This window comes from Tympanuchus pallidicinctus, unplaced genomic scaffold (assembly GCF_026119805.1).
Source record: "Tympanuchus pallidicinctus isolate F22 unplaced genomic scaffold, pur_lepc_1.0 scaffold22, whole genome shotgun sequence".
Taxonomy (NCBI): Eukaryota; Metazoa; Chordata; class Aves; order Galliformes; family Phasianidae; genus Tympanuchus; species Tympanuchus pallidicinctus.
Genome location: NW_026294739.1, coordinates 17,866,334 through 17,880,963, shown reverse-complemented (window position 1 = coordinate 17,880,963; position 14,630 = coordinate 17,866,334). Strand labels below are relative to the sequence as shown.

At 38.8% G+C, this 14,630-nt stretch overlaps 1 protein-coding gene across 3 annotated transcripts in view; it reads left to right on the top strand.

The window, feature by feature from the left end:
• Window positions 1-2,607: 2,607 nt before the first annotated feature.
• NAALADL2 (N-acetylated alpha-linked acidic dipeptidase like 2) overlaps window positions 2,608-14,630 on the top strand; it is a 287,821-nt gene continuing 275,798 nt past the window's right edge. For all 3 annotated transcript variants that reach the window (XM_052687257.1, XM_052687255.1, XM_052687258.1), the window contains exon 1: window positions 2,608-2,719. In XM_052687257.1, the coding sequence (XP_052543217.1) occupies window positions 2,677-2,719 (43 nt within the window). In that variant the 5' untranslated portion in view covers window positions 2,608-2,676. The remainder of the gene's footprint in view (window positions 2,720-14,630) is intronic.

Sequence of the window (14,630 nt, the reverse complement as noted above, 5' to 3'; positions counted from 1 at the left end):
TAGTATTGAAGATTAAAACACATCGTTATGATTTTCCCTGTTTAGAAGTTTCAATAACATAGGATATGTGAAGATTTTTGTCTTTCAAGAGGTTGCCAGTCTGCATTTGGAGAGAGCAGAAGTGTTTTACATGTCTCTGTCTTGCCAGCTACTTAACAAAATAGATGTTGCTTTGCACTGTAGAGCTTCTAAGTAGTTTTCTAGTTATGTCTTTCAAATATAGAGTGTCTGTGTTTTTTTGTGTAGTCAAAACTACACACTAGACCATTAACTTCCCTGAGTTTGGTCAAGAAAGAGTTTCTGTACTGCCTCCCCCATGGTTCCCAGAAAGGGATATGTATGGCCCAGGTATTGGTTCCCAAATCAAACTAATATTTAATGGTGCTTTTGCAATAGTGACCTTACTTGAAAGTTGAATTAAAATAAATCTGTCCAAATATTTTGCTCCTTCTGTCCTTAGGTTTATCTTGTCAGCTTTGGGCTTCAAGAAGGTCACAGAGTTTCCTTTTGAATTAGACACCTGACTGGAAAGCAGCTAGGTGGATGTAGTTGGATACTTCATTAAAATCTCAATATTCACTTCTTGCTTGTTCCTTCAGCTGTACTTTCAGGAAGGGCCACTTCAGTGTCACTCTTGAAGTAATCACTAAGCTAACAAATGATTTATTTATGCACTTGAACATAAAAATAACCAAACTTGTTTTCTGCCCTTAACTAGAAGATATGGAGCTGAGGAAAAACCTGCATGTTACAGTTGAATATTTCACTCATATTTTCAAGTGGAAACTTAAAAAATGAATTCAAAATGATTTACAGCATTGAAAGTGAAAGTTGCTGTGTGTTCTCTGTCCAGTCAGCAGAATTCCCCAGGTGTCTTCTGGGTTCTCATCTCCTGTGCAGGCTCACAATTGGTCAACAGCAGCTTCAGTTCACTGGCAAGAAATGTATAAGGGCTGGGAGGGGGGGGAGGGGGGGAGGAGGGCAGGGAGTTAGGACTAAAAAAGGCTTTGCTGCACCAACAGAAATGGGAGGCCCATCAACACCTTTCCAATGTAGTCTGGCTCTGTCTGTAAAGAACCATTTCTGACTGTAGAGAGAAGCTGAAGTGATCTAATTTGATAACTGGGCAAGAATAAAACATGCAAACTTTTTTGTGAATCAGGTGAGAAGTTCTGGAATTCACTTCTCAATGGTTCAGACTTGGGATGTGTGACTTACCTTTGTAGGCAAATTCAGATGCTGAAATATGGCTAAGAGTTAGTTGAGCATGTAAATGAGGAAGTTACTTAGTTATATGCACAGAAAGCTGCCACATAGTTGACAGTGAATCACTAGAAGACATAAATATTTTGTTACTTCTGTCTATTTGATGATAAGCTTGAAGGGTGTTACTGTCTGTAAAGAAATTCTCTTTCCTGAATAATGGCTGTGTTTTAATTAGTATATTTCCTTTAGAAATTCTACATTACCTAGTCCAGATAAATCTTAAGCTAACAGGTCTTCAGTATTTTTCTCTTTTCTATACTAATAAGTAATTCTTTTGGTACTTAACCAAAAACAAACAAGCAAAAAAACAAAACAAAACAAAAAACCCCCACCAAACTAACAGCAAAAAAACCCAGCTCTAATTAAACGAAGTTCTGAAGTGATTGATTACACCTTTCTGAGTGTAATCCAGACAGAGGTTAACTCTGTGGGAGCTACTTAGTTCTTTTAATTAGTCATTGTTCCTTCCAAGCAGTGCAGTGGCTTCTTTAATTTCTGTTGCTGGCAGTCATAAATGTGAATGCTAAAATAAAACTGACTTCATAGGCATAGACCAGGTGTACTTGTTCAGCAAATTGATCGCCTGAGTACCAGAAACCTGTTCTTTGACTTCTGAAGTAGGAAAGAGCAAATATTTTCTTGGAACTCAACTTGAAGTCAGGATAAGATTATCTTAAAATTTCGTCCTTGTTCTGGAGCAGTTTGGTAAGAGAAGCAAAATCACCTTTCCTTTTGTTTATAATCCCTTTCTATTACACAGTCAAAAAAAAAAAAATCTGAAAATTACAGTGTTCAAATAAAGCATCTTCCTTGCAGGTAATCCTTGTGAAAGACAGGGGAAGGGTGGGTTTGTATTTTAGTTTTGGAGTTCGTGGCTAAGCTTTTGCCAGTGGGAGCTGAATCTGCTGCAGTTGTGTTCCTGCATGGCGAAGAACTGCGTCTGCAAATTCCCATCCTGCGGAGATGGGCCTCATGGTTATCTACTCCTAGCTTTCTTATAAAATGCAAATTGAGAGAATCTTCGAATTCAGTTGCAAAATTTCTGCAGGCTTTGGCATTTTGACTAAAACACCTGCTGTGAAAGATAAATGTTGCTCAGATAACTTCCTGCGTAGAAGTGAAAGTAAAGGGTGGGGGACAAACAAGCGGGAGAGTCCAAAATAAGACAAAGCAGTGTTGCCTAAAGCACATGTTAATCAAAAGAGATCAAAGGATATGATGTCAGTTTATAGAGAAACAGGTCAGGCAAGCCCAGGTAACCCAGGAAGCAGGATGCTAATTATTCACAAAAAGTCAGGTATACAGTTACCGTGCTATAGTTGAAAGTCAGGAGGTCAAAACTTGCGCAGCAACTCAGCCAACGTGATAGAACAGCTTTGCTCCTTGCGGTGGAGGTTATCCCTGTTAGAAATGGAGGAGAATGAATCAAGTTTGCCAAATGCTTCCCAACAAGGTAAGAGCATGCAAGCTTTGAAATACTTAGCTGGTAAGAAGTTTGGTGCATTGTTAGTCACCGCGTGTAGAAGCTTGTTTCACTTTCAGCTGTTGCAGTGTGTGCTGCACGTCCACACGAGTGGACTTGGTTTTTGCACATGTGTGTATCTGTGGAAAAAGAAGAAAGCCCGCATCCCTTGTTTCTGCAGCGCAGTGGTTTCTGAAAACAAAGCACAACAAGTACAGTAAAAACACAAACACTGTGCTAAGTTAAAAGAGCAAGAAAAGGTGCGATAAGATCATGTGAATGTTGGTGCTCTGTTGGCAGCAAAGGCTGCTTTAAACTCAAGGTGAGCTGTGGATGTTGAGGTTGCTTTTTCATGACACAGTTAAATTTGCTGCAAGTATTTTGAGGATCGGAAGTGTTTCACACTGTTTTGCACAAACTGAGTGCCTGTTGCACCTGAGCATGGCTTGGCAGATCTGCAAGGAGTGAGGACATTGTTTCCCTTTTTCACTGTTGGCTTATTCTGGGTTGTTTTCTTTCTTCCTCTGTGGGCTGTGCTAAGGTAGCACAAAACATCCGTGCTAAATAGTCCTGGTAAGCAGTCATAAGAATAGAGCGCTGTCCTAGACATTATAAATTTTCAGTAGAAGCCTGTACACAACAGTTCATGAATCTTACTTAGTCCTTCTTTTGCGACATCAGTGTCAAGGTTCTGCTATGAAAAACAATGTTTCCCCTGTAGTCCTTTTTTCTTCCAAGAGATGGTTTTAATGTCACAGGAAATATTATCTTCCTGAGGAGTTATTCCATTATTTTATCTTCTTAACATGCAGTGTTTTTTTTCCCCCTGACACTCAACCTGTGTTTTTCTTTTTCTTAATTTACCAATCCCTTTCTCAGCTCTTTCTCATATTTTGCATACCAGCAACAACTGAAGCTTTGGAACTATTTTGAGTTCTGTAAGAATCCTCAAGCTATTTTAAAATTTGCAAATGGTTTTCCAAGTGACTGCTAGTCATAGAGAAACTGTGTTACTGCTTTTCCCCTCAAAGTTATTCCTCATACATATGCAAGCATATTCTGCTGGGATTCAAATATGTGTCTATGACCTACGTTACATGGGAATAACTCTGTTAATGCCAGAGCAGGCTTCCTGCATTCAGAGCTTCTGAGAGTGGAAATCCCTTTTTAGTTTTCTCCCGTTTTAACATGCACTGAAGTAAGTTGAAGTAAGTGAGGTCAATGGGCATTCAGATTTTAATTCTGGAAAAAGCAGCGACATTCAGTAGTGCACAGATATAAATGCTATTTCTGTGCTGTGGTATTGAGAACTTATAGTTTTTCTTTTTTCATTCAGGATCCGACTTGGGGTTCAGTGGTACACTCTTCAGAAATATTTTCAGCCTAATTCTGATCTTGATTTTTTTTTGTTGCAAGTGAGAAGCTGTTTCACTGCTGCAAATAAAATTATATTAGCTAAACTTACATAAGTGAATCAGGCCTTTTGTATTTTACACATATCTTTTGGGAGCCGTGACTGTGATCCAAACTTGATTTGTGCCTTTTCTTCATTAGTGTAAGTGAGCTTAGTCAAATGAAATGATTTGCATTAGTGGGTGGAATGAGAATCATGGCTGCTCAGCAACTTGTTTTTGTGAATAGAAATGTTCTCTGTACATACACCCCAGTGTAAGGGTTTTTTGTTGTGTTTTTTAGGTTGCCATCAAGGTGATGTACTGTTACTTCTGCATGTGTTTGTTTTTAGTGACTCCAAAATAATTGGTGATTTTGCTCGTGTTTTTTATTAGAAAAAAAAGTGGAAAAATTAACATTACTCAAGATACGTGTCAAAAGCACTGCCAGTGAGATGGCTTGCTTTCCTTTCATGTTATTTATTTTTGTGGAACTTTGGGCTTGTATGAATTACTAAAGGTGCCAGATTGACAGCCCTGGAGGCTGGCTTCACTTATTCATTAGCAAAAGTGATGCAGCCTGGTCAGCAGGTGCACAAACCACCTCACTGCGCTATGCTCATGTGTTTCCATTCTGTTGTGGAAAAAGCGAAACAAGATTTTTTTTAAGGATCCAAGCATTTCAGTCCTGTTCACTCCTTGTCTTTCCCTGCAGCATTTTCTTTTAAGGCACAATGTAATGGTCTTGTGATGATTAGATTTGTGCACTAAGGGCTACGCCGGGGCATTTGTTTGATTTCACCCAACGGGCATCAAATGGTGAGGAAGGCTTGGGGCTTACATAAGTCAGTAATTCTTGCCATCTGGTCACTCAGTAAATAGAAGGTCACTCCACCATCACAGTGTTCTTGTTTTACACCAAGTGTAGTAAGTTACAAGAGTGACTTAGCGCCTGGTTTGTTTCCATTGTAATCATTTTACTACCTCTGTAAATACTCCAGCCCTTCATCTCCATGGAACTTGCAGCGTGGGTGTGCCTGTTGGCGAGATCAAAGTGAGCCCAGAACAACTGGCCTTTGACTGCTGGCCAGGAATCAATTCCTGTTCCACTGAGCTCCCTGCAAGCCCTTTAAAAATGCACTGCAGCTGACAGTGTACAGGGTATTTTTGTGTGGGCTTTTTATTATTTTTATTTGAATCAAGATCTGTCCCTTCCTACTAGTTGTTGTTTTCAGTTTTCTGTGAATGAAGTTCTGTTTACAGGAGACTCTGACCATACCAGCCCCACAAGGTGCTACTGCTGTAAACGTTAATGGGATGTCATACATGAGTTGTAATTAATTTCACACTCTATTGTGTTGCTGGATGGTCGTATTAGGTTTACTCACCTGCTAAGTGTATGCAGTATACACTTGGCTTCCCCATGAAGCAGAACTAACAATTTGAGGCTGGGGCAGCTTAATGATTCAGATCTTGAGAGGCACTGGGAGTATGCTAGGATGGGAGAAGTCAAATGAGCATTATTATTGTACCATCCTTATTTTTTCAGTGCTCCGTTATGCACTGCTTATTAACATGTCTATTTTAAGAATCATCATTAGTATTTTATAAATCCTTAATACAAACATGTGGTTGAGTATGTTATTGTATTAAACTTCCAGCAAGTCCAGTTTCCTTTTGTGATTCATCTGGACTGAGGATCAGCTCTGAAGCAGGGGTTCCTCGGGGTTTGTTCTTGTGTTCTGATATTGATTGTTTTATTTTAGATCAATATGTATGTAGTCTCATGAAACTTTTACAGACCAAGTCTAAAAGAAGCAACTAGTACTTTTTGCTGAGAAAGGCAATAGGAGCACATCAAGGGCATACATAAAGAGCACGGTGTGCTTGCATGGAGCAGCAGGAATTAGAAAGGGAATGTCTCAAAGTGAATTTGAGAAGTGTTTCCTCAAGCTTCTCTTATCAGAAGAACTTTCTGGCCACTAACTCTACTCGCTAGGCTTTTTCAAGGAACAGCCTCATTCTTCAAGCGCGCTTGAGTGGGACTTTGGATAATGCTAATGAATGCTGTAATCAGTTGTAGTTTTTAAATGGAATTGTGCAGCATCAGATGATAGATGTGAAGGTCCATTGTTTAAAAAATAAATAATCACACTTCTGCTTTGCGTTTGATTCTGAGGACCTCAGTCCCCTGAGTTCAGTGCCTGGTAGCTGTCTGGACAATTATTAGCAGAACATCGCTGGTCTTTCTTTGGCTCTTTTAGGATGATAACAGTGAAGTTTTCTGTGACAGCGTTTCTTACTTAGTTTGACTCTATTCACCAACAAGGTGTGGGAACAATGGATAATTTAAAATAATTCATTTTATTGCTGCCTCCTGTAGATTTTTGACTTTCATTCCAGCGTAGGGAGTGTAGAGAGCTAGAGAAGTATGTACTGATCACTGTCCTGGTGCTGTGAAAAATACGAGATTCTGATAGTCCTGTAGAGTCATCAGCAGCAGGATCAGCACAGAGCACTCATTTGACTTCAGCTTTAATCATTCTGGTTTGTTGTTTTTTTGTTTTTTTTTTTTTTCAAAATGCTTTTAACTCTTATCACAGGAATGCTGTTTTTTTCATGTTGATTTTCTGGTTTGCATTTATAAAGCAGGGTGTGAAATTGTAGTTCTAGAAAAAATATCCTATATAACACAAGCATATTAAAACTGAGAAAACTACTTAAATTGACTACTTAAATTGAAGCATGATAATTGTGAATCTCTACCAATGGTGAGAATCTACTGCAGAACTGAGTATCAAACCAAAGGCTTCCAGCTCCCAGTCTGCTCTGTGTTATTCTTATTTGGTTGTTATATTCCTCTCCAGTTTTTAGAGGTGTGTTGCAGATGACTGCTTCCTAATCTGTATGCCCAGAAATGAAACAAGATAGCAACATCTTGCTGTAATAAATAGTACTGAAATTGAAAATGTATAGCAAATGGATGATGTTTGCAAAGTGTCCAAAAACTTCACTTCTATGTTTGAGCTGCTTTCAACTTTGAAATTCTGCTAGCAGGTAAATAATCTCTAGTCAGCTGTAGGTCCTATCGGGATTTGTTTGCCTCTCAGGGGACCCAGAGGAGAGTGGTGTTTTCCCCAGTAAATTGTTCATCAGAATATGTCTCTTAGAAGGTGAACAGAGGTGAGGTAATTATATTTATTTTTGCTGTTCCCATGCTTCTTTTGTCTGAATTGAATGGCACTTATTGGAGCAAAGAACTAAGATTGATGCAGAGGGGACATCAGTGTAGTTTCAGCTTCTTCAGACAGAAGGAAACAGGGTTTGTGTAAGCTTGTGTAAGCAATGGTGACACAAGTTTGTAATTGAAAAAGAGCTTTGCATTTGAAGCAGGTCCTAATAAGGTCCATTTCCTTCTCCAAGTACTTCAGGTTTTTTGGGAATGGGTGAAAGTTTGGTACCTTTACATAGGGATAGGACACCAGAGTTCTGCTGGAAAAGGTGGTGGTGTAGAAGTCTTTTTGTCTTTTTCTTTGCTTAAAAAACAATACATTCACTGATCTCCACCACAGAAGAGATGGTGCAGTCTCAAGGTTGTATCCTTAAGTACCAAACGTTTCCAACTTGCTGTTAATTGTTGAAATATGCTTCCTAAAGACAAACAAGATTATTTTTCTTTATTGAAATATAGATGTGATCAAGGTACTTAGATTTCTAAGGGTTTTATTGTTTTTTGTCTATTTATGACTTCATAATTATGATATTCCTAATAAGGAATTAGATTTTTGGAGCTTGCCTGAATGCAATGTAGTGTTGTTACATAGTATACTATGGTTAACTAATGATGAAATTCTCCTTGTAAAGTCTACTTTATTATACGATTTCTACTTCTCAGTAATTTTGTGTGTGGTGTTTTTTCTTTTGTTGTTGCTAGGTAGCTTTTCCTGTATGTTTGTTATGAAAGTCAGAGCCAAGCCAACAGGCAAAACATGAGTTGCTTAGGAAGCCTACGCTGCATAGAGGAGCATTGGCACAATAGCCATGCAAGTATGCTCTCCTGTGTATTATGTAGTGAATTCTGGCAAACGTGTAACTGGCTATTGGATAACTGGGCTAAATCTGCAGACTTGATTTTCTTTCTTCTACTTTTTCTAGTGATTCAGGGTGGCTCTGTGCGTGTCTCCAGATTCTCTTAGTACACGTTATGTATTAGGTATCCTTCTGTGTATGAAGCAGCTCTGCATGGATAGAATGAAGCTATAACGTACATTAATAATTTTTCATCTCCCACTAATGTGTTTCTGGTCATATAGCCAGGCAGCATATCTGGGGAAGAAGATATACTGCTTGAATGTTGCCCTCTGAAACTGAGTTGTTAAATTAAGGAGTGCACTGTGAAGGTAGTCTAACAGAATGTCGTAGACATAAAGTGTTTTTGTCAGGTCATTTGCACAGGCCTAAAAAAGAGGTAAAGTGCACTGCTTTGGCTGTGAATATACTTGGTGGTGTTGCTGCTGTACACAAGTTACTGCAAAATTTCATGAATAGTTAAAATGTATTATGTTTACAAAAGACAGAGTTATTACATGGCAGTGTAATTATACCGTCTCTATCAGATGAACTTGAGGACATTCAGGCAGACTTCAAGTATCTCAGATGTTCTTCTGTAAGCATATTTTTCCAAAAGATTTTTTCAGAGGCCATTTGAATCATGCAATGTGAATCCAGCTGAAGTTGTGCCTTGGGGGCAGGGGAAGCAACCAGGTTTACTTACCTTTCCATGTCTTAAGATCATCATATCCCAAGCTTAATCTCTGAGCAAGAAATGGCCTAAAGCTGTGCCAGCCTGAGGAAGTGTGAATGTGTCACCACATACAGAACAGAAAACTACCTTCTTCTGTAAAGCAGAGCATACATATCTGTCAGAGGTGCTGTGATTTCATTACTTACTGTGGTATTATTTTAGGTTTCACTATCATTTTTGCCTCTGGGCTGTATTTCATCTGGTGCAGAGCCATGTGTACCAAGGCCCTCTCTGAGTGGTGGTGCCACTGCTTTTACCTTTTTCCAGTTTCATTTTTCCACTTATATTTTGGTAATATACTGAAACCCTTTTTAAAATTCAAGAGGCTAAGAAGCCTAACCTAAACTAATTCTGTGTCAGTGGAAACAGAGGTAGAAAGTGGATTTTTTTTTTTTGCCTGAATTTTACCATAAATCTATAGCACTAACAACAGTTTCATAATTGCTAGTTTTGACAGCATCTTTTTCATCAAGTAGTGATTGTGGAGAAGTTGCATTCTTGCTGTCTGTTTAGGCTCAGATTTTATATGCTTTCATAATACAATGAAGTTCACTGCATTTTTTTTCATGCTTGCTCTGCAAGGAGGGGCTGAGTAGGACTGAATTTGTTCTTATGCTTCATCAGCAGAATTGTTTACTAACTTAGTTGTATTTTATATTTGAGGATCCAGTGAAAGTAATGTGCTTGCATGGGTATTGGAGAGTTTAATTTGGCCTGTGTTATGATTAACATTAAGACACAGGAGCAAGGAATAATCCAGTTTAACCTCCAAGGGTGAGTTTTCAGGGTTGAAAATTTGAAAACAAGTAAGCATCTATTTGCTCCTAAACTGAAAGTATTTGACTTGCAATCCTGAGAGTTACAGTAAATCCAAGTCATGGCAAAGTTCATTGTGCAGTGAAATGAATTTTCTTTTCATAGAGGAGATGCATACTTGCTCTGGATCAGTTGTGCTCTCTTCTTGTTTGCTGTCCTTCCTCTTGTGAAATCTTTTCTTAGTATGGCTTGAATGGGTAAAAAAAGTATAGGTGGACTATTCTGATTATAAATTTAAAGCCATTCTAATTTGCTGGTCAGTGAAATAACAGATACCATGTTAATCTGGCTGCAGGTGGTTTTCATGACTCAGATGACTTGTAGGGGTGCCTCTCTTCTAATGAAGGCTTCATGACAGCTGAGCGGTAAAGGAGAGTATGGTAAATTTTCTTCTAATTCACGGGCTTTCCTCCTGGAAACTGTTGTCTAGCTGTTGATTAACTGTATAAACCCATGTCCTCTACATACCTGAACAGCAACAAAATGTTTATAACTGTTGCTCTGCTGATACAGAGAATGTTTCCTACTTACTGTTTCTACATTGATCAGATTACTGTAAAAACCATAGAAAATCCTTTATATTATCCATAAACATAAAAAAAATATAAAAAGCTATACTACATAACTTTGACTTAGTCAGTAATTCTAGGCTTAGCCTGAGGGGTTGAAAAGGGAAATTATTTCTGTTACAAATTTTAATTATACCGTAAACTTTGGGAAATGGCTATTGATCTTCAGCATCTGGCACTAGAAATGTTGTCGTCGTCTTTTGGTTATTTAGTTTGTGAGTTGCATTGTCATACAAGATAAAAATAAAAAGCACCAGAGGAGATGATGTACCATATGCAAATGAGAATATTTTGGTTTGTTCGTGTACTAAAAATATTTTATTGCTGAAGATTTTTTTGTTTCTTACTGGATTTTTTTAGCTATCTCTAGAGAAATTTGCATTTAAGATGCAAAAAAGCAAACTCTAATTCTATCAAAGGCACTTTCTCACCATGGAACCCTATAATATAAACAGTATGTTTCTTGTCTTAGAGGTACATTTAAAATTACGATTGCATCTCAGTTGACTTTATTTGCTGAGGAAAAAGCACAGTTCCAAGGACTAGTTGAGAAAAAGGCTGGAACTTTGTTTCTCTACTTCTTCCTTTTAACCTTGGTTCAAAGAAAATGTCAGTGTGAAAATATTGAGTCTTGCTTGAAATAGTGATGTGATCTGATAAGAAACCAGCTGCCTGGCTAGCATCGCTTTTCAGGAGACTGAGGTCTTCCTCAGTTGTCACTGCTGCTTTATGTCATTCCACGAAAGGTAGATGAAGGAAGATTCTTTCCAGGAGAATTGGAGTTACGTAAATTCTGTGAGGAAAACTGGGTTACAGAATTCCCAAGAATGGTGTCTTGAAAGAAGGATGATGGAGGGCCTCTCACTGCGATGACTGTGATGGAGGCTCACATTCCTTGTACTCGCTCCCTGTGGGACTACAAAGGTGCTTACTTTCTGTTCACTGTGTAAAAGCAAGGAGGCAGTCTGCATGGCCTTGATGGTTGTGCCCAGCTGGTGCTATTTTACTTAGTCCAATGCACCAGTGAACCTTGTCTTTGGGCCAGCAGTTGTTCCGATGCATCCAATACAAAAAGAGCATGTTTGTAAAGATATAGCATGCATGTATGCTGCGCTGGAAGTGAAACTCACAGGGCACCTTTGAGAAATACTGAACTTTTTTCCCTGTTTCATCATAGGGTGGATGCTCCTCTATAATTTCTATGTGTTTGTTCTACTTAAATTCTCATCTTTATATCCTCCAGCATCCTGTAGTGAGAATTGATACCAAACAACACCTGAATTTCCCAAATTTTGTGCTTGTTACAGTGATGCTGTGACCTCTTACTGAATAGTAAACTAAGTGAAATAGGACAAAGATGACTTCAGAGAAGCAGCTCGTAGGAGTTGTTGCCAGTTCTTCAGGAAATTGCTCCCTCGCAGGGGTTTCTGCCAGTTGTGTGGTGATGCTTGAACCCTTCCAGCTGACCTTTTGCTGTGAACAAAAGGAGTAGCGGAATATCACTGATGCTTGCAGGCATTTGAGGTGGCCAAACTGACAGGTTGCACTCCAGCAGGTAAACAGTAGCCTATTAAGAACACACAGAGATGAAATGTATCATGTGAGAGTCAAGCGATTTGTTGGCATGAACTTCCACGGGGAAGGCAGCTGGGTCTGTTTCAAGGACACAGGGCAATGATGCAGTTTCTGAACACATTCAACGGCAAGGTATGTCTGTTTTGTTTAAATGTTTTGATATAAGGCTAAATGCTTAAATGGAAAGATGCATACGTATTCTTTTCATGGAGCAGGGTTAGAGTGCTGTCTCTACTGTAGAACCCTGTGTAAAAATAAAAACACACTCCCCAGCGTATTTTGGCTTCTGTGAAGAGTCTTAGTATTAACTGAATTGTTTTTATCCGTCTTAATTTTCTGAAAAAGAAAAAAGTATGAACCTTTTTACAGGGGGAAAAAAAATCCGTTTACCTATCTAGTTCTCTCTAAAAATGTCAAAGTTTAAGAACCAAAATCTGTCTTGATTTCTTCACCCTGCTGTAGTTACCATCTAGCTGTTCAAACTGGGCCTCGTACTTCAAAGAAATTCTAGATGTGTTGAGCCTTTACTTTGGTGACACAGGGAAGCTCAATATCTTGACAAATGTAAGCTCTAACTTTTATATACTGGTACAGTTTCTGGCTGGCAGGTCAGATTTGTGCTACTGCTGTATGCAGCTATAGAAAATTAATGTTGGTGTTGCTGCAGTTACTACACTGAAGCCGCAATACCAGAAACCCATTAGCTTTCAGTTAATGATAACAGAAAATATAATAAACTGTGAAGTAACCTAAATATCTGTAAAAGGTGTAAAGATTTTAGATGAAAATGTAATAAACTCTTGTCTTTTTGAGTCTTATTAACAAATTTGTTATGGAAGACGTACAATTTAAAATATGGAAGACTTGCTCTGGGGGGAATTCTGTCTTTTGTCTTACATCCAACACTGTGTGCTTGAACAGTAGGTGACTTTCTCTACATTTTCTAGAGCCTATATGTAGGAAGATGGATTCTTCTGGTAGGACAAAAAAAACCCCAAAAGGGCTGTAGCTTGAACCTGTTAAAGCTAACTGCAGAGTTGTACTTGGGAGACTCGAAGCCATGCGTGGGCTAAGATGGAAAAGGATTTGTTTCAATTTTTGGTTGAGTAATGGATTTTTCTCTGTTTGCTAAACCCCTTAGCTTGCTTTGTACATGTCATTTGTTTCACTTAAGCTCTCATTTGAGATACTCAGATAATACTGCTTGTGCTCTGCAAGCACTGTGGGTTTGAAATGTGTCAATAAGTCCCTAAGAGCCTTTAGCTTAGTACGATGTCAAGGGGTACTTACAAAGAAGCTTCATGGCTTTAAATGGCTCATTTCTAGTAGAAGAAGAATGTGCAAATTAAATGGGGGGGGGGAGGGGGGGGGGGGGAGAGGAAAAAGAAAATCAACACCCAAAGACTTCTGAACATACTTTCCTAATATGTAAGGTTAGAATGTGCTGAGCTAGAGTCGGAACTGAAAGAGAACAAGGAACAAAAGGAAAGTGATAACTTGTTCAGAAACCAATTCTGCAGCTTTGGTCAGCTAGGAAAGCTGGCAGCAACTGACAACTTTGTTTGCATTGATGGCAACAGGGAATGGAAACCTAAAATCATGAATTAAGTTTCCACCTTCCTGAGGATGTTCCAAACAGCTAATTGGCTGTTCATCTGAAATGCTGTAGGCACTGTTCTAATACCAGTTATAAAACAGGTTTAAATGCAAGCCTTGATGTAATTATTCTCATTACCTCCTTCCTTTCTCATGTAGAAAAGCTAGGGCAGGTTTCTGGGTGAAAGAGGGTGGTGTTACTTCAGTGCTCCGTGTGCTCAGTTAGATGAACACTTGTTCTTTTTAACTCGTGCTGTAAAGCTCCTTTTCAAATTGAGTATCTCTAAGCACTCTGCAGAGATGATCAACAAGCAAAGTGTTCCCTTTGGTGTTGGTTCTTTTTACCTGTTAGCCCTTCAATTTTACTTCTGTCAATTATTAATGAAATTTCTCTTTCTTAAATAGAGGATGAAATTTGGCTTAGAAATGCAATGTATTTTTTTATTCATTCTGATAATGCTGGATTTTCAAATGGTAAGCAGCGTCCTCAATTGTTTATGTGAAGGTCAAGAGTGTGAAACAGTTTGAGCTGATGTGCTGGCTCTGCTGAAGGAGGCTCTTCTGATCCTTGAGGGACATCTCAAGGGTTTATAAACCAGTCTTTCTTTATTGTTTCACTCTTCAGTGTAGATTAGAGATTACAGGTTACAAATCTGTAAATCATTGTCTGCAGATGTGGCATGTTTTTGCAATCAAAGGAGTTGATCTGCAACTTAAAATCCACCCTGCTTGGAGTTTTTGTGGTGGGTGTGTGGGTGTATGCACATAGTCTGCTGCTCTTGTTCTGCCTACAGCCACTTTTCATAAAATCAGTGGCCTGCAAAACACGTTGTCTTCCTACCTTGGGTATGCAATTTTTTTTTGTTAAATTCTGCCCTTCCCACAGAGCATGACTGAGACAAACTGGTAGAGCAGGGAGGAAAGGCTGAGGAGTGCCTTGTTGTATGCTCTCAGTGGCTTCACACTGTGATCGAAGTGTACGGTTGTTTACATACTTATTACTGAATACAGCTTTATACAATGTGAAACATATGTTGTCTTGGTTTTAAAATATGTGACTGCACTTCTAACCTAGGCAGTTGAGGATGGCTCACAGGCGATAACCTATCCATTCTGCTGGTGCCTGGCTTGGGCAAGATGCCTTTTCTGAG